The sequence below is a fragment of the Crinia signifera genome, chromosome 5 (genome assembly GCF_055691185.1).
Source record: "Crinia signifera chromosome 5, ASM5569118v1, whole genome shotgun sequence".
In the NCBI taxonomy this organism is placed as follows: domain Eukaryota; kingdom Metazoa; phylum Chordata; class Amphibia; order Anura; family Myobatrachidae; genus Crinia; species Crinia signifera.
The window spans coordinates 78,630,624-78,649,734 of record NC_139221.1 but is presented as its reverse complement, the minus strand read 5'-3'; the positions used below and the strand labels follow the sequence as shown (position 1 = coordinate 78,649,734).

At 44.9% G+C, this 19,111-nt stretch overlaps 1 protein-coding gene and 1 long non-coding RNA gene across 2 annotated transcripts; one reads left to right on the top strand and one right to left on the bottom strand.

Annotated features, from left to right (window-relative positions):
* Positions 1–233: 233 nt before the first annotated feature.
* Positions 234–4,481, top strand: LOC146079490 (uncharacterized). Its single transcript, XR_014474562.1, has 3 exons — positions 234–284; positions 2,655–2,690; positions 4,150–4,481. It is a non-coding gene; the product is annotated as an uncharacterized LOC146079490 (long non-coding RNA).
* Positions 4,482–7,279: 2,798 nt separating this feature from the next.
* On the bottom strand, positions 7,280–10,217 carry LOC146080333 (uncharacterized). The gene is made up of 3 exons (XM_083187495.1): positions 9,210–10,217; positions 8,733–8,891; positions 7,280–8,606 (listed from the first exon to the last, which is right to left on the bottom strand). The coding sequence occupies exons 1-3, from the start codon at positions 9,392–9,394 to the stop codon at positions 8,321–8,323; spliced, it is 630 nt and encodes a 209-aa protein (XP_083043621.1). The 5' UTR covers positions 9,395–10,217; the 3' UTR covers positions 7,280–8,320.
* Between the last annotated feature and the right edge of the window lie 8,894 nt (positions 10,218–19,111).

Genomic DNA, 19,111 nt, shown 5'->3' with positions numbered 1-19,111 from the left:
AGAAAGTTGTGCTCCACTATGACAATTCTTATGACTTTATTGGTGTTCATACAGTACTGTACAGTACACTAGTGTACAGTACTGTATGTGCTGCAGTATGAGACACTATTGTTCAGTACTGTACAGTAAAGTATTTGTACTGTACTGTACAGTAATGTACCGTATGTACTGTACAATATGCTGTACTGTATTACTATTGTTACAGAAAATGATCAAACATTTCTTTTTCCACAGTGCATTCCCCTTGGCTACCTTGCAGTATGAACAAACTCCTCCCCAACCATGTAAGTAGTAATAGTAGCAGTACGTTTATTTATTAGGCGCCACCAGTGGCGCCGGAAGGGGGGGGCGAGGGGGCAGCTTGCCCCCCCCCAAAATTACTGAGGCGCTAAAGCAGCTGTGCGGGCGGCTGATTAATCAGTAATATACAGTAGGCGGGCGGGCGGTGGGCTGATTAAGCTTGATCCAGCCTCCCGCCCGTCCGCCTATATTACTGATTAATCGCAGCCGCCCGCCCGCACAGCTGCTTTAGCGCCTCAGCAAGAATCCGATTCCTATTCGCAGCCGTCCGCCCACATGGATGACTTCTGCGGGGAGATGTTGAGAACCAGCGCCCGCCAATCACAGTGGCTGTGGATGTGATGCGTCCACAGTGATTGGCGGGCGTGATGCGGGCCGTAGGGAGGGAGACTGGTCGCGTGGATCAGTGCATGGGCGGGAGCCGCGGGAGCATCCTACAACAGCCGCAGCAGCAGCCATCACGCTGTGCTGCCACAACTAAAACTTAAAGGTACTGTAAATGCTGCTCCTCTCACCCTCCCTTCCCCAGTGACTCCTGGATCCAGGGGTTGTCATTTACCCCTGGATTCACAACCAAACAGGTTTATGTAATTATGTCTGATTATCATAATCAGACATAATCACATACAGTAAATCTGTTTGGAGGTGACAGTGCCACTTTTTCCACTTTTTACGAGTAAATGACAACCCCTGGATTAATGTCAGTCCTGGTGTCTCTGGCCACATGTACTGTATACTGTATGCCGCTGCCCGGTGTATAATGCCCACGTGTATATGCCGCTGCCAGTGTGTATAGTGCCCGGGGGTAACATATAGCAATTTAGGGTGCGCCAAAATGAGATTAGGCCCTTATTCTGGTTGGTGCGGCTGGAGCCGCACACGGTGCTCCGGCCGCACAAACCAATCCCCGCCCACGAGACGGATCGCCACGGCCGTCCGTACACGGACGGCCGGCGATCCGCATAAAAATGGTGGGGCGTACGCCTCCACCATGGTGGGAGCTGCCCCCTGCATTCGATGGTCGTCGACCATCGAAGGCAGGGCCGCACGCCACAGCAGCTCCCGCAAGCTGAGACCACACGGACAATCGTCCGTGTGATAGCTTGTATGGGGGCTGAGAGCTGACATCCGGCGACGTCAGCTTTCCGCCCCCATCAGTGGCGTCATAGCCTCATTACCATGCATACGCCCCGCGTTTGCATGGGAACGCCCATGAAACGCTGGGCGTATACATAGGGTAATGAGGCTATTAAGCCCCTCACGCCCCTATACGCCCCCTTTGCGGCGTCTAAATTTTTTGTTCGGCGAATTCCCCTGCACATGCGCAGAGTGACCTCTGCGCATGTGCAGACTAAAAACAGAATAAGGGCCTATATCTTGCCCCCCCCCAACCTAAAAACGTTCCAGCGCCCCTGGGCGCCACAAAGTGTCCACAGCGCCGTACATACAGTACTGTAGCAAACAAAAAAACAAATTACAAGGTAACGTACTGTACAGGGTGTGTTGAAAATTACAGCATACTGTAAATAGGGGTACAGTATACTGTAGCTGGTAGAACTAAAATCAGCATCAGTTCAGAAGTACTGTAGGTGTTGAAATGAAGTACAGTACAGTACAGTAGATGAAGGGAACAACAGGAGAGGAGCACAGGTGAGGTAAAGAGGTAGGGTGAGTACGTGAGGAAGGAGGGCCCTACTCATAAGAGTTACAGTAACAGACTACAGTAAAAGGAGGACGAACGAAAAACAATAGGATACTGTACTGTAAGTACTGTAGGAACAGATGGAACGGAGGCATGATAGGAGGATCAAAAGAGGTTAGGAGGAGGGATAGGCTAGTCGAAAAAAGTGGGTTTTGAGGGAGCGCTTGAAGGAGGTAAGGGAATCAGAAAGCCTGATACAGTAGGTGGCGGGAGGTTGTTCCAGGAGGCAAGAGGTAGAGTGGCGGGAGAGGAAGATGAGCCTAGCAGCAGCGTTAATAATGGATTGGAGTGGTGCAAGGCGTGTTCGAGGTAACCCAGAGAGAAGGATGTTGCAGTAGTCAAGGCGGGAGATGACAAGAGAGTGAATGAGAATTTTGGTCGTGTCAGTGGAGAGGAATGGTCTGATGCGTGAGATGTTGCGTAGGTTAAAACGGCAAGACTTGGAGAGAGCACGAATGTGGGGGGTGAAAGAGAGGGAGGAGTCAATGATGACACCAAGGCCGCGCGTTTGGTCGGTGGAGGTGATCTCGGTTTCACCAATGCTGATGGAGATAGTGGGAAAAAGGGTACTGTAGTATGTTCGGGGGATGGAAGATTAGAAGTTTAGTTTTAAACTAGTAGTAAACTGACAGTGCTTTTTTTTTTTTTACAGCAACTCCTGCACCATCTGAGGATGAAGACCAACAAGGTACAGTACAGTTTTATACTTCTTAATACTGTAACTTACAGTACAGTACAGGTATTTTTAAACCTTTTTTTTTAATTGCAAGATCCCCAGCATACTGTACAGTACTGTAGCACAGAGCCAACAGTAGGGACAGCGCTGTCCCTGCTGTTGAGATAGGGCTACGCCAGCCTGCTGCTGGCGCAAAACCAGCAGCGGGCTGAATGGTCAGCAGTGCTGACCGTTCATACATTTGGCCTGCTATCATTTAGATAGCAGCGCCGATATGGACAGAGGCGCATAGTGCCCCTGTCATTTACTGCATGCTGGCTCCTTAATACATTGGGGAGATGTGGTATCAGTGCACATAACGTGCGCTGATACCCCTTCTCCCTCATATCGATCTTTAATACATCTGCCCCTCTGTACCCAGTGTGCTAGGTGCCAGTCTGCATTGTCCCAGGGACGCTTTAAGGGGCGGGGGGGTGTGTGTGTGCCGGTGGGGAAGCAGTGCGGCCACGGCGGTGATCATCAGTGTGCTGTGTGCAGGGGGCAGGCAGCAGCGGCAATTATAACTTTAAAATAATGTGTCCATTGACTGTCCGTCTTCTGATTGGCTGAGATAGAGCACTCTCAGCCAATAAGCTGCCGCCAGAGGGAGGCCGCTGATTGGCTAAGAGTGCTCTATCTCAGCCAATCAAAAGCTGGACAGTCATTCGACACATTATTTTAAAGTTGTAATAGCCGCCGCTGCGGCGGTGCACACTGATGATCATTTGAGATCCGCCGCAGCCCGCCCCCACTGCTCCTCACAGGAACCGCTGCTGCCCCATGCCTGCTCCTCACCGGCACCGCTGCTGCCCGCCCCACTGCTCCTCACCGCCCTGCAGCTCCCCGGTTTTGTAATTGCACATCAAGGGCCAAATTGTTTGTGAGCCTCCCGGGGAGCTGCCGGGAAGCTCGCAGGAGAATTGGGTCCGAATTGTCCTTAGGACAAGTCGGTCTAATGTACAGTATGGGGGCCTTTAGCCAGTGTGCTTGGTGCCAGCCTGCAATGTCCCATAGACGCTTTAGCCAGTGTGCTAGGTGCTAACCTGCATTGTCTCAGTGGCACATCCAAATTTACATCAGATAAATCACATGTGATTTATCTGACGCAAATTGGATGTAAAGAATGGCACATCTAGTGTCAAATTGTACAGTACTGTACAGTATGTAGGCCTCCTGGGAAGCAGCCGGGGAAATTCAAGGGAAATCAGATGCAATTTTACAGGTACAGTAAGATAAATCTCATAGTGCATGGGGGCCTTTAGCCTCTGCTTGGCAACATCATGACGTCAGGCCATCTGCCAGTCATGATTCCTCTTGGCCTTTTTGTGCCTTGCAGAATGCAGGAGCTTATAAACACTGTAATAATGTTTACTGTAAAGTACTCAACTTGTATTATTGTTCTAAAACTGTTCATTTTTTTTTATTTTCACAGATGCCATACGAAGTGAAATCGGGAGACTCATTGGGGCAGAAAATCAACTCTTTGATTATATTGTAAAAAATATATAAATAATGAATTTTGTTTTAAATGTGCAGTGCTATTTATTTGTGTTACTATCCATCTTAGTAGTAGACTACTTTTTTTGGGGGGGTTGATCACCCCGCCCATGGAAACGGAGCCACCAGGGCAATCCCTGGCCCGCCAGAAGGCCGACCACAGCGCGCAGCATGTCACTTGCCATCTCCCCGGCACTGGCACAGTGGGGGTCATGCAAAGCAGCAGAGATTTGGAGACAGGGAAGTTATAAAACAAGTCCCATTCTACCCACCCCCCCACCCCCCCTTAATGGAATTACAGTACTGCGGTGAATTACAAGGTGAGCAGGAGCCGGACAGCCAACACAATAATCTCCCCTGGTCTCCTTCACACTGCCGGACAGCCTCTGCACTAATCCACGCTGGTCTTCCACGCAGCCACACATCCCAGAGCATGGGCTCTGCCGACCTGCAGCAGCGGCAACGCTGCTCTCTCCCCCCGGCTGCTGAAGCTCACGCTCCACTGGAAGCACCCTCCCCCTTCACCTCTCCCGTGGTCATCTTCTTCCTCCCGGGTTCCATTGGCAGCACAAAGAAGAAGGCTGGCTCTATACCTAGCAGCTACAGTAACTGCGGACCACAACAGACACAGGTACTCCCACTCGCCTGCTCTCTCTCACACTGTGCATCTACAGTATACTGTACCATGCTCTCTCTCACACTGTGCATCTATCCCCTGCTCTCTCTCACACTGTACACCTACAGTATCCCCTGTTCTCTCTCCCACTGTCTCCCTATCCCCTGCTCTCTCTCCCACTGTCTCTCTATGGCCCCCATTTATCATTGATCGCATTTACAATGCGATCTGGGCGGAATATTACAGTACCTCCAGGATCGCATTGTAAAATGCGATCATACAGTATCACCGGGATGTACTGTATCACCTGCTGTGCGCAGGGACAGGGCTCCGAAAGGGGGGCTGATACATCGGGCAGCTTTGCATCCCCCATAGAAACCTATGGGGGGATGCGGCCGGCGGTGCTGCAGGGGGGATCGCAGCAGGGATCGGAGATTCCTGCTGCGGTCCACCTTAATACTGTACATTTCAGTGCTACAGTACTTAATACTGTATTTGTGCATCTATCCCCTGCTCTCTCTCCCACTGTCTCTCTATATCCCCTGCTCTCTCTCTCACACTCTCTCCCCAATGAACCCGCCCCCCCCAGCATTACACACACACACACACACAAAAGCCAAATACTGTACTACAGTACAGTATATGCACCCGCACCCCCTGACACACTTCCCAGGTCACAGCACAGACACACAGGTGTACTCATTACTCACTGACACACTTCTGCAGAGTGCGCACAATGCCTGCTACCCTCTCCAGCCGCGACCTCCAAGCTACAACTCCCCTCACAGCCGCAAAGCCGCCTACTACCTCCGCAGTGCCGCTACCCTGACACCCACCACTGCACTCAACTCTCCGCCGCTGCCTGCTACAGTACTTCAGCACCTGCAAGGACTACCGGTACTTTATTGACAAAACACAGCATTGACCAAAAATATTGTACAGTACATTACAGCACTTCATTTTTCTTAAAACATACAGTACAGTACAATACAGTGCAGGAGAAGTGTTACAGTATTTACAGTATGCATGTACTGTACATTACAGTACATTACATTTCATTCAATGACGTCAGGCAAGACCCTGTACAGATGGTTTGCAGTTTGTCTGGGGACTTAACGTAGAATACAGTATAATAATAAAAAAGTACAGTAATTCAATCAGTCCTAACACAGTATTTTAAGTAAAGTACAGTACAGTATTTTACAGTAGGTGACAAGAAACCTTTTTCCAAGGCAGTGGGTCTCTCTTTTGTCCCAAACACGCTTGATTTTGCTCATGGTAGAGTGGTATGGGGAGAGAAGAAAAAAAGAATAGCGTTAGTACTGAATGGTCACAAGGATTTCAGGGGGGGGGGGGGGGGGGGAGGGTAGACACATGTTGGCAGGGGAAGAGGAGGGGATAGAGGGAGAGAGATACAGTAATGTACAGTAAGATCATTGGTGACATTTACAGTATTAGAGATCGATGGTGGGTTTTTGGCGATTTTTATCGCCAAAACGGCCGTTTTTTCATTGTTTTCCCAAATCCATTTTTGTAATGGGTGGCGATTTGCGGCATACTGTAAATCGCACTTTTCTAAAAGTGCGATTATTTGTAACTCCGGAATTCGCATTCGTGTGCTTTATTTTAACATTCTTTTTACAGGTGGGCTACTAGTCCCAGCGGGCCCATTAATGCCACGCATGCTGGGACTTGTGGTTCCCCAAGTCCCAGCCTGCTGGGGAGGTCTGCTGGCACTTGCAGTTCTCCTGTATTAAGCAATGGTAGGAATGACAATTTAACCCTATCAGGCCGGCGTCCAATGGCCAGGGACGCCGGTGACAGCCCCAGGCTTCAGCCCTGGACGGGTGAAGGCTGGGGGGGGGGACCCCTTTATTGGGGGGGTCCCCACTCCTCCAGGTACCACTTTTCATGCCGGAATACACACCTCATTAAATATTCTAGTTCTGGAAAAAAAAAGCGATTTAAAAAAACGGCGATAAAGGGCGATTTGAGCAAAAATCGCATTTTCGGAAAAACGGTAAACACAATAAATCTCGCCCCATAAACTTACTTTTTTCCATTTCATTGCCTGTCCTTTGCTCTCTGTCCCAAACACGCTTGATTTTGCTCATAGTATAGTGGCATGTGGTGGATAAGGGGAGAAGAAAAAAGAATAGCGTTAGTACTGAATGGTCACAAGGGTTTCGGGGGGGGGGGGGGAGACACATGTTGGCAGGGGAAGGGGATGGGAGAGAGGGAGAGAGATACAGTAATGTACAGTAAGATCATAAACGTACTTTTTTTCCATTTCATTGCCAGTCCTTTGTTCTCGGTCCCAAACTCGCTTGATTTTGCTCATGGTAGAGTGGCATGTGGTGGATACAGTAAGGGGAGAAGAAAAAAGAATAGTGTTAGTACTGAATGGTCACAAGGGTTTCGGGGGGGGGGGGGGGACATGTTGGCAGGGGAAGGGGATGGGAGAGAGGGAGAGAGATAATGTACAGTAAGATCATAAACTTACTTTTTTTCCATTTCATTGCCTGTCCTTTGTTCTCTGGCCCAAACACGCTTGATTTTGCTCATGGTAGAGTAGAAAAAATAATAGCGAGGGAGAGATACAGTACACATGACAATCTGTAAGAGTGTTGTACAGTAAGATCATAAACTTACTTTTTTCAGGCCAGTGGTTCTTCCTTGTTCTCTGACCCAAGCAAACTGCAATGTGTAGTACATGGCAAGTAAACATTGAAGGGAGGGAAATACAGTAAGTTGTGAGGTGGACAGCGAGTAAAAGGAGAGGTACTGTACTGTACAGTACAGTATACTGTACTGTAAGAGACTGCTGCGAGGGGTTCAGTTTTACAGGTACAGTACTTTATACTGTATTATACAGTACTGGAGAATCTACATAGCAGTTGCATGCCCATTTCGCTCAATGACGACAGGCAAGACGGTGTCCAGATGGTTTATGTACTTAATACACTGGACACGTGTCAGTTTTTTTTCCCAAAAAGTCCTGATCCCATCCAAAAGTTCTTGTTTATTTTTCGGTTTCACTTCATTCCTGATGAACTTCTTCATTTGTGCCCAGACCATTTCAATTGGGTTCATGTCCGGTGACCTAAAGTATACGTAGTACAGTACATACAAAAGTTAAGTACGTACTACTGTATTAACATACTGTACTGTACAGTACAGTAGTATTAAAATCACGACTGTACAATAAGTAGTGTACTGTAGTTCAGTAAATGCTGTTCGAATAATACTCACTCTGGTGGTGTGCGTTGCCAAATTATTCCTCTCTCTTCCATGTATTTTGCAGAAGCAGAATGTTTTGGGTCATTATCTTGGAATACTCTGTGTCCAGATGGATAGTATTTTCTGATAAATGGCACCAAAACACGATCGACTATTTGTTCTTGGAAGAAGATCTTATCCATAATCCCTACAGAGATACAGTAAGATGCCATTAACATGTACACATTTCAGGGTTCTGAGTTGTTTAAAACTACAGTACAGTAGAAATGTACAGTACAGTACCTTCAAAAACTAACATAGGTCCAGCACCCCTGCGAGATATACCTCCCCATACGTGGACTTTTAATGGAAACTTTGCTCGTGGTTTCAATGAGATAAAGGTAGGTTTGCGGAAGGACATTCTTGAGAACCTCTCCATAGAAACAGAAGTTTCATCTGTGAAAAGTACATCATTAAATTTTTCGGCACTGTCAATCCACTGTTGAGCTTGTATCACTCTCTTTTCTTTATTGACATCTCTTATCATGGGATGCAGCCTACAGGTACAGTAAGTAAAAAAAAATTAGGACCATTGAGACATTAAATGCTTATGACTTGCAGTATACAGTATTGTAAAATTAAGGTTGATGTACTGTACTGTACAGTACAGTATTTTACATTACCTTGTGCGACAATATCTCCATCCCATTGTTCTTCGCATCCGTTTCACACTGGAAACTGAAACGTCCATATCATAGTCCGAATGAAGAATGTTTTTTATTTTTCCAGCAGTACGCTCATCATCACCACAAGTTAATTCTTCTACAATCTTTTGGACTTTCCTATAGTACAGTATAACACAGACAAAAATGATTGTACAGCATACTGTACAGTACAGCAGGCATGTCCAAACTGTGGACCTCCAGCTGTTGTGAAACTACACATCCAGGCATGCCTTGCCACACTGTAATTGTACTTTACAGTATCTTTCTCTAATAGCAAATCGATGGCACAGCATGATGGCAATTGTACAGTAGTTTCACAACGGCTGGAGGGCCACAGCTTGAAGCCGCCTGGTACAGTACAGTATACAGTAGTAATGTACAGTACAGTACAGTAATTATAGAATCTGCTAATACTGTATAGAGTACTGTACTTACAATGTGCAGTGAGAAGGAGTTCTGTATCTGGGGCGCATCCTCATAGAAGCATGATTGCGCACAGTCTGTAAATGAACTTCAGTACCACTTTCTTTCAGCCAAGCCTGGATCTCTCGTGTTGTCTTGTTATCTTGCTTCATCTTGACGATGATCTGGCTCATTTCTTTGGTGATTTTTGGCGGCATGTTTAATCTCAGGAACTGTGGAGACAAGATACAGTAATGTACCGTAAATACTGACCAGTAATGGAAATTTTGGTACTTCGGCAACAAGTCGACTGGCTGGCAGCCGGGCAGGCAGGAGTGAAGTTGGGGCCGGACGTGCAGCCGGTAGGGTTGCCTTCCCTTAATTAGTGGTATGCGATGCGATGGGCGCCGTGATAATAGACAAGTACTGTACCAAATACACTGCCCAGAATCACGGCACTTTGTGAGAGGAATCCTGTGAGCTGTAGTCACTTCAGACGAAACCGGAAGTGACGTTACGACATTACACAAACGTCTACAAACAGCCCACGATATAAAGGATCTACAGTATAAGAGTGCCGGATCGGGAGTGACGTGAACACGCACCCTGCGCTCTGCTGCGTCTGAGCGTCAGGGTTGCCAAGACTACCCTGTAAGCCGGCAGCGGCAAACAGGAAGTCCCGCTGTTCCTCGCAAAGGACTATGGGACACGTACAGTAGTTCTACACAATTAATTAGAGTCCGGCCAGGAAGCGGGAATAGACCAGGTACTGTATACTGTATAAAGGGCTCATACGCAGTAATGCAGGACACCTTGAAAAAGTCCTCTGCGGAGGAAGAAACGCGTTGGTGGACTGTGTATGGGACAGAGAAAGGAATCGTTGGACCAGGACCTTTGGCAGTACTAAAGCCCAGCTGATGTGCCCTGGAGAGACTACATCTTTAAACGCATATGGGACTGGTGAGAACTCAGTTCCCATAAGATTTGACTTTGGAGATTACAGCGCAGAACAAACTCCTTCAAGCGCCCGATAAGTGACCTTTCCCATTTTTTCTGTTATAAAGTACCAAATACAGTACAGTCTCCAGGATTAAAGGGATGAGGTGGCAACCCTAGCGGCCGGTAATGTGTGGCTTCTCCCTGCTCATAACAACACAGAGCAGGGGGAAGGAGCAGGGGCAGGAGAAGGGGAGGCGCAGAGGCGGTCCGCAAGTTGAAAGCACGCGCGGTGTACACACACACACACACACACAGCGATGATGGATGAAAAATTATCCATCATCGCTGGCATGCTGGTCAAATCAGCAGACGGGAGACTTTGCTAGTGTTGTGTCTCCCATTGGTGGCCTACACTATACACACTTGGAGATTTACTGTAGATCGGAAAATTGGCAAAAAGTAGCATGATTAAAAAAAAAATGGGTTACTTGTGTATTATCAAGGCGCCCCCGATTTCCATCGCAGGGCATTGTACAACCAAAAATCGCATCGCATGTGATATGAAGCGATAGGAACGATTTTTAATTGTACAGGCAACCAGATGAGTACCCTGATGGGTAATGACTATTTTAAATGCACCACCATTGTTAACGAGACCCCATTATCAACACCAACCCGAAGCGTGGCGAGCGCAGGCAGCCCCCACTACACACGTCGGCGTGGAGTTTGGAGTTGATTTTACAGTACAGTATACTGTATAGAGCGCAGCGAGCCACCGAACCTGAAGCGTGACGAGCGCAGCAAGACCCGTGAGGGGACGCGTAATACTTGTGAAGTAATGCGCGTGCCCTCGCAGGGCTCGCTGCGCACGCCACGCTACAGTATACGGTATACTGTACAGTAAGATCAACTTCACGCCGACGTGGATAGTGTGGGTATGAATACAGTATGAGTATGAGTATGAATTAATAATAGTAATGCCATGACACAAATTATTATACAGGGGGAGCAGCCTGTGGTCATGGCATTACTTTTATATTATACAGGTGGAGCACCCTGTGGTGTCATTATTATTGTACAGGGGGAGCAGCCTGTGGTGTCATGGCATTATGCCATGACACCACAGGCTGCTCCCTCTGCATAATAATAATGCCATGACACCACAGGCTGCTACCCCTGTATAATATACTGTAAAAGTAATGCCATGACACCACAGGCTGCTCCCTCTGTATAATAATAATGCAATGACACCACAGGCTGCTCCCCCTGTATAATAATTTGTGTCATGGCATTACTACAGTATTAATAATAGTAATGCCATGACACAAATTATTATACAGGGGGAGCAGCCTGTGGTCATGGCATTACTTTTAATGTAATGACTGTACAGTACTTACAATACTCCCACAGCTAGGGGATTTTGTACACAGCTAGGGGATTTTTTTTTACACAAATACAGTATGACTGAGTCTGCGAAATAGTCTATTAATATGCGCAAAAATCCCCCCACCTGCGAAAAAATACGTTACTGTACAGTATTAACAGTATTACACCAACAGTATTTACAGTTGCACAGATTATACGAGAATACCCATAGTAGCAGCCTGCCAGTAGTAGCCCACCCTAATAGAGTATTGTCATCGCTAGTCGGGGATCTGCGGCCTATACACACCAGGCAATTTTAACACGTACAATATTCTAAATGGCGCTATCTCTACTGCACTGCACTGTACTGTATGTGGCATCCATGTTGATCCCTAAAATGGCGGAAAATCACGATACTGTACCACGTGATCCTATTGCTGTGACTACTTCAATTACAAGTACAGTATGCGGGAAAAAATGCAAAATGATCCGTTATTTACGGTATTACAACAATATTACTGACAATACCCCAATCCAGGATTTATTACACATTATACGGACAATACCCATAGCGGCAGCCTGCAGTAGCCTAATAAAGTATTCTCATCACTAGTCGGGGAACTCTGGACCATACACACCAGGCAATTTCCAGATGAAAAAATCACGATACTGTATCACATGTGCTCCTACTACTGACTAAGCCTGCGAAACAGTCTGTAAACATGAGAAAAACACCGGTCCCCTCGTTTGAGGGAAAAATACGTTATTTACGGTATTACACCAATGGTATTACGGAGAGAACTACTTTAGCAGCCTAAAGTAGCCCACCCTAATAGAGTACTGTCATCGCTAGTCGGGGATCTGCGGCCCATACACACCAGGCAATTTTAACACATTGTACAATATTCCACATGGCGCTACTGTATCTCTACTGCACTGCACTGAACGTGTAAGGCATCAAAAATCATGATATCACCACTCGATACTGTATACAGTAAGTCTGCGAAACAGACTCTAGTATTTACGGACAGTGGGGCAGATGTACTGTATACAGTAGTATTAAGTTTTAACAAGAGGTAAATCCAAGGGTGATAAGGAGAGATAAACATCCAGCCAATCACCTCCTAACTGCCATGTTACAGGCTGTGTTTGAAAAAAGTCAGAAAGGAGATGATTGGCTGGACGTTTATCTCTCCTTATCACCCTTGGATTGAATCTCTTGTTAAGGCTTAATACAGTACATCTGCCCCAATACTCATAGCGGCAGCCTGCAGTATCTGAATACAGTACACTATACTGTACACAGCAGGCGATTGTATACAGTATTCTGCACCGGGTGCATTTGAACAGTAGGAAAAGAAGGGAAACAGCTTCATTCAGGGAAGGGTGGGAACCGAGCGCTTCCGCGCAGGGACCGTTTTGTAGTGCTGCTTACTGTACTGTATACTGTAATGCAGCAATCAGTGAAATGTACAAATGACTATATATAAATACTGTACTGTATAGTGTACTTACTGCTCCAGCGAGAAGATACAGTACTGTACTCTTCTTGCGGAAGGAAGGCAGTATGATGGTAACGCTTGGTAGAACAGGAACGCAGCAACAACTTGACTTTGGATTCAGCAGAATGAATAGTCCAGGTGTACAGGTACAATCTCGTGCTTGTATACAGGCAAGAGATGAAGAGACGATCCGTAGCAATTCTACACGGTTTAGATGCAGAAAAACAAACTGGATTGTTTGACAATTTTAATATCTGTAGCTGAATTTATGCTGGCAGAGACAAGAAATCCTTCATGAAGCTGATAGGTGCATTTGAATTATGTACAATTACCAGCATAACAAAAAGGCAGACTGCAATTAACATATGACTGCAATCAACATCTTATTGTGTGAGGTGTCGGTCTGTGTCTGAGTTTGGAGAAATCTATTGTTGCGAAAAAAAAACGTTCTCTGTAGCGCAGTACAGTATGGGTATTAACTATCGTGTACATGGATGCCTGCCATTGTGAATTTTTGTTTGTGGAAAAGTCCGAAAGAATTTGATAAGCACCAACTACTGTACTGTAACTACAGTACATTACCTGTATTAGTTTAAAAAAAAAAAAAGAACGTTTCAAAAATAAAAATATAACGTAACCAACTGAGGATCGAACTGCTGATACTGAGATAGTGAAGCCGTGCCTCTACCCGCTAGGCCACTATTGCCTGTGATTTTACTTTTGGCAGATGGTTAGCATGGCTTCTGCACCAATCACATACAGTTCATGACCATCCAGTACGTCACTGCGGCTGCGAATAAAAGAAAATAACTCTGTCCGTAAAGTAAGGACAAAATCCGTAGTGTAAAGTATGATACTGCAGGTCCTCAAATAATGTTTTAAGTAGTCATCCAGCAATAGCAAAGGTTAGCATGGCTTCTGTACCAATTACATACATGACCGTACGTAGCTGCTTCTGCGAATAAATACTGTACAAACTGTCCGTAAACTAAGGACAAGATCCGTAGTGAAAAGTGACGTTAGCAAAGGCTAGCGAATTTTATCCCGAAACACGGTCCTCAAGGCAAGAAGTTTTACCTGAAAAGCTAAATCTATTTTGCGAAAAAAACCGTTCTCTGTAGCGCCGTACAGTGTGTACAGTATGGGTATTAACTACCGTGTACATGGATGCCTGCCATTGTGAATTTTTGTTTGTGGAAAAGTCCGAAAGAATTTGATAAGCACCAACTACTGTAACTACAGTACCTGTATTAGTTTAAAAAAAAAAAAAAGAACGTTTCAAAAATAAAAATATAATGTAAACAACTGAGGATCGAACTACTGATACTGAGATAGTGAAGCCGTGCCTCTACCCGCTAGGCCACTATTGCCTGTGATTTTACTTTTGGCAGATGGTTAGCATGGCTTCTGCACCAATCACATACAGTTCATGACCATCCAGTACGTCACTGCGGCTGCGAATAAAAGAAAATAACTCTGTCCGTAAAGTAAGGACAAAATCCGTAGTGTAAAGTACAGTATGATACTGCAGGTCCTCAAATAATGTTTTAAGTAGTCATCCAGCAATAGCAAAGGTTAGCATGGCTTCTGTACCAATTACATACATGACCGTACGTAGCTGCTTCTGCGAATAAATACTGTACAAACTGTCCGTAAACTAAGGACAAGATCCGTAGTGAAAAGTGACGTTAGCAAAGGCTAGCGAATTTTATCCCGAAACACGGTCCTCAAGGCAAGAAGTTTTACCTGAAAAGCTAAATCTATTTTGCGAAAAAAACCGTTCTCTGTAGCGCCGTACAGTACTGTACTGTATGTACAGTATGGGTATTAACTATCGTGTACATGGAGGCCTGCCATTGTGAATTTTTGTTTGTGGAAAAGTCCGAAAGAATTTGAAAAGCACCAACTACTGTAACTACAGTACCTGTATTAGTTTAAAAAAAAAAAAAAGAACGTTTCAAAAATAAAAATATAATGTAACCAACTGAGGATCGAACTACTGATACTGAGATAGTGAAGCCGTGCCTCTACCCGCTAGGCCACTATTGCCTGTGATTTTACTGCTGGCAGATGGTTAGCATGGCTTCTGCACCAATCAAATACAGTTCATGACCATCCAGTATGTCACTGCGGCTGCGAATAAAAGAAAATAACTCTGTCCGTAAAGTAAGGACAAAATCCGTAGTGTAAAGTACTGTATGATACTGTAGGTCCTCCAATAATTTAAGTAGTCATCTAGCAATAGCAAAGGTTAGCATGGCTTCTGTACCAATTACATAAATAACCGTACGTAGCTGCGTCTGCGAATAAATACAAAATACTCTGTCCGTAAAGTAAGGACAAAATCCCTAGTGAAAAGTGGCTGGTTAGCAAAAATCCGTAGCGTAAAGTCTTAACGTGGAGCATTAGTCACCCAGTGGTTAAACTATGTATTGCATGGCGTGGTACATAACGCAGGACATAACGCGATCTGCAACTCGCGAGTCAGAGCCCTCAAAAGCGCGTTGTAAACCACGATGTACCAGGCCAGAACTGTATGATCATTCAAAGAATATGAAGCAGCAAACTTTACATAGCCATAAAGAATGAAAGATACCAGCAAAAAATTGGTAACAATGAAAGGACAACACATAAAATAGTATCAGAAAAGACACAAAATGCAGTACACAATGAGAAACAATAACATTTGCAACACTAATTTTGCAGTAAGCAAAAACACAAATATAAAGAAAAAGAAATATAAGAAAGTAGAAAAAAAGAACTAGGCTTGGAAAGGAAGAACGGTGAAGAAGACCAGGCAGCACGGTCAGGAAAACAAACAAAGTGATGGAAAACTGTGCTATAAAGGTGCTGTGACACTTACTGTACATCAATGATAATATACAGTTTAATAAATATGCATACAATACATGAATATCTATAAAAAATGGAAAGAAAAGTTAATTAAAATTGAAATAAAGTTAATAAGAAAAAGAATATATGGTTAAAAAATATTATAACCCCAATAAGCAGTCATAAGAGAACAAATAAATAGATAAACAATTAGACCAGACTTGAACATTCTTTAATGGATTTCAGGAATATTACTGGATGAGTGTTTGTTAAGAATAATCTCAGTGATTTAATATAATTAAAGCAAACAAATGTATAGCAATGCCATTAATTGCAAAAATTTAAAATAATGATGGTTCTAACCATATGCACAGTAGAAAGGATTGGTATTTCCAAATCTGATCACATTTGATTGCAAAAAAGTAATAGGATACAATGATGTGATTTAGATTTGGCAAGATTAACAAGGGCTAGTGGCAGTGTTTTTTGTTGGTTACCTTTATGTATGATAATGTTCCTGCGATGGGTTACATAAGCGCTGTAAATGTTTCCATGCAATGTACATTTCTACAGTCAATTTACTTTTAGTGGAAATACCATCATAAGACCAGGCATGCCTTCTGTCACTGTATTCTGCGGGCAATCATTAAAACATAAAACTCCAATTCATGCAGATTAATAATTGAAATGAGTCATGTCAACAAGTCAGATGTTATTCTGTACATATTAATATATATACAGTATAAACCAATCTTACCAGATGTGCATGATTATACATTATACCGTAAATGTCTTATAAATCAGCAATGTGGGAAAGTATAGTGACAGGTAAAGCATATTCTCTTAGGCATGCAGCACAATCTGGAATACTTTAATGAAAGTGACAATGAAAGAAGCTATAGATGGGTACACATCTACTGCAAAATCTGTCCAATCTGTCCGGTGGGAACAAAAATCTGGCAATATGTGGGCGCAAAATACAATCACCCATTTGCTTCCAAATGCTGGGAACAATAAAAACTATTATTTGGATACATTTGCTAAATTAAATGGATTTAACCAATGTGTCTGAATGACCGTTGTCTGTTTCCCAGTGTTTAAGAGAAGATGGTCAATTGTTAGGTGCTCCAGTGGTATCAATAGGAGGGTGCGGGAGTGGTGGCCACGCCCAGGAGTGACACTACAATTGCAGCTCTGTTCAGTCATACAGTAGGAGCCAGTTAATGAAGCATCCAGCTTCTTTAACTGTGTAGTAGCAGCCTGCACTTCCTGGGTGGGCCAGGGTTCAAATCGCTGGGTCATGCTCCTTCCAGCATACCTCCCAACTTTGTTAATGCCCAAATCAGGAACTGTCGCATTGAAGGCTGCCCCGAAAAGAGAGCGGAGCTAGGGTGGGTGGGCGGGCATGACATCATATATGTGGCCTAGCACAGCAACCCCTGTTTTCCCATCGCTCCCATAGCAACTGGGCAGCCCTCAGCGCCCTCTCTGCCCTCCCTCCCTCCTCCTGCAGAGCCGAGCAGCAGTGATCTCCGGATCTCCCCATCTGCTCCCCACGGGACAGGAAGGACAGGCTCCCCTACATTAACAGATTTTTGTTCCCACCAGACTGATCGGCCAGATAAATCTTTAAATGTGTACCCAACTTTATGCAGTTTACCAGCTCTGTCCATTGTAATAAATGTGAGTGTGGAAGTGTCATATCTTAAGGCATCATAACCAGGGCCGGATTAGGAGCCTAATGGGCCTGTGGCTGGAGATCTCTCAGGGCCTATTATGAGAAGCGAAGGTGGTGAGTCAAATCCCATGTAGGCATGTAAAACCCATACACTATACGCTCCAATGTCTCCCTTAATATATAAAAGTACAAAAGTTGCATAATTGTTAATCTGGCCCTGGTCATAGCTAGCATGTCCTATATACTGTAGATCCTTCTCCCAAAGAAAGGGATTTAATCTGTGGGGTAACCTTACAAAATATTCAATAAGCATCTATTCTAGATTCCTACAATACATGTACTGCACATACACAGGTATAAAGCAAATACAATCATTATACTAAGTGAAGTATTATAAAGTATATCTGTGCTATAATGGCATTATTATATTTATATTGTAAACAGTTCAGGTATGTATATCATTGTTGTGCCAAGGCTGGCGTACCAGCGTCTTTTGTCTATTGAGAGCATCTAACACCCTAACCAGGAGTTAGAGCCTTGCCTGTTTGCAGAGGCAGCTAAATCTGAATAGGGGGAAATCCATTCATAATCCCTCACTGGGGGTTTATCCTATTTGGTTTACAAGGCTGCAAATTCACCAAACCCTGCCTTGCGTATGGTTGGCTGGTGCCACCCATTCGGAAGTGCGACTCGCTCGCATGGGTTTGCGAATGGATGTTACACAGTAACATCCATTTGCAGGGCAGGGGGAACCTCCCACATCTTTTGATGGTCGCCGACCATCGAGAGATGTGGAAGGTGCACGCATATAAAAGTGACCTTCAAGTCACTTACATATGCGTGCACGCTGGGAAGGAAATGGGCGGGCAGCTGACATCCGATGCGCAGAATTGTGCATGCCCAGAAATGTGCATGCGCAGATCAAAAACATCAGTCCTCATACGAACAAAGCCCTGCTGCGAACGGACCAGAATAAAGTCCACTGACTGATGGGTTCCCCCCATGTGTGTGCAGTGGCTGAGAAGGCACACACTCAGTGCTGCGATGACCTGGGTCCGGCGCAGACGTCAGAGATCCTCCCTTCCAACGCCGGTGTCTGGCCTACATTTTCTTGGGCCATTCCTTCAAATGGTCCGGGTCCCTCATCCACACGTAGGCCTCCTTGCAATCAGCCGGCATATGACCTGCATTATAAAGGCCATCGCTGACTGTGATCGCACAGAGGGTTTGCCCATGTGCACTTCAAAGTGTGCGCATGTGCAATCGTTTGATAATCGGCATTGCTGCGAATTAGTCCCATTCTCCTGTCCCTGTGTTAGTGTTTTAATTGTCCAGTAAATTCCACAAAATTATCTATGCAGGCTCCATTGATGACGTTGATTATATCGGTTTAGTGAACATGAGGTCTGGACATGCAGAAGTTAAATATGTAATCATTGTTCAGCTTCTGTATTTTATGTAAATGTGCAGACACTAAACACAAATGAAGCCATGTATTCTCCACCTATTACTGGGAAAACCTCAGAGAATACAGATCCATCTGTGGGAAGTGAAGAATACAGAGATAAACCACTGCAGGGCACTATCTTTTTATTTCTGTCAATTGTAAACTCTCTTAT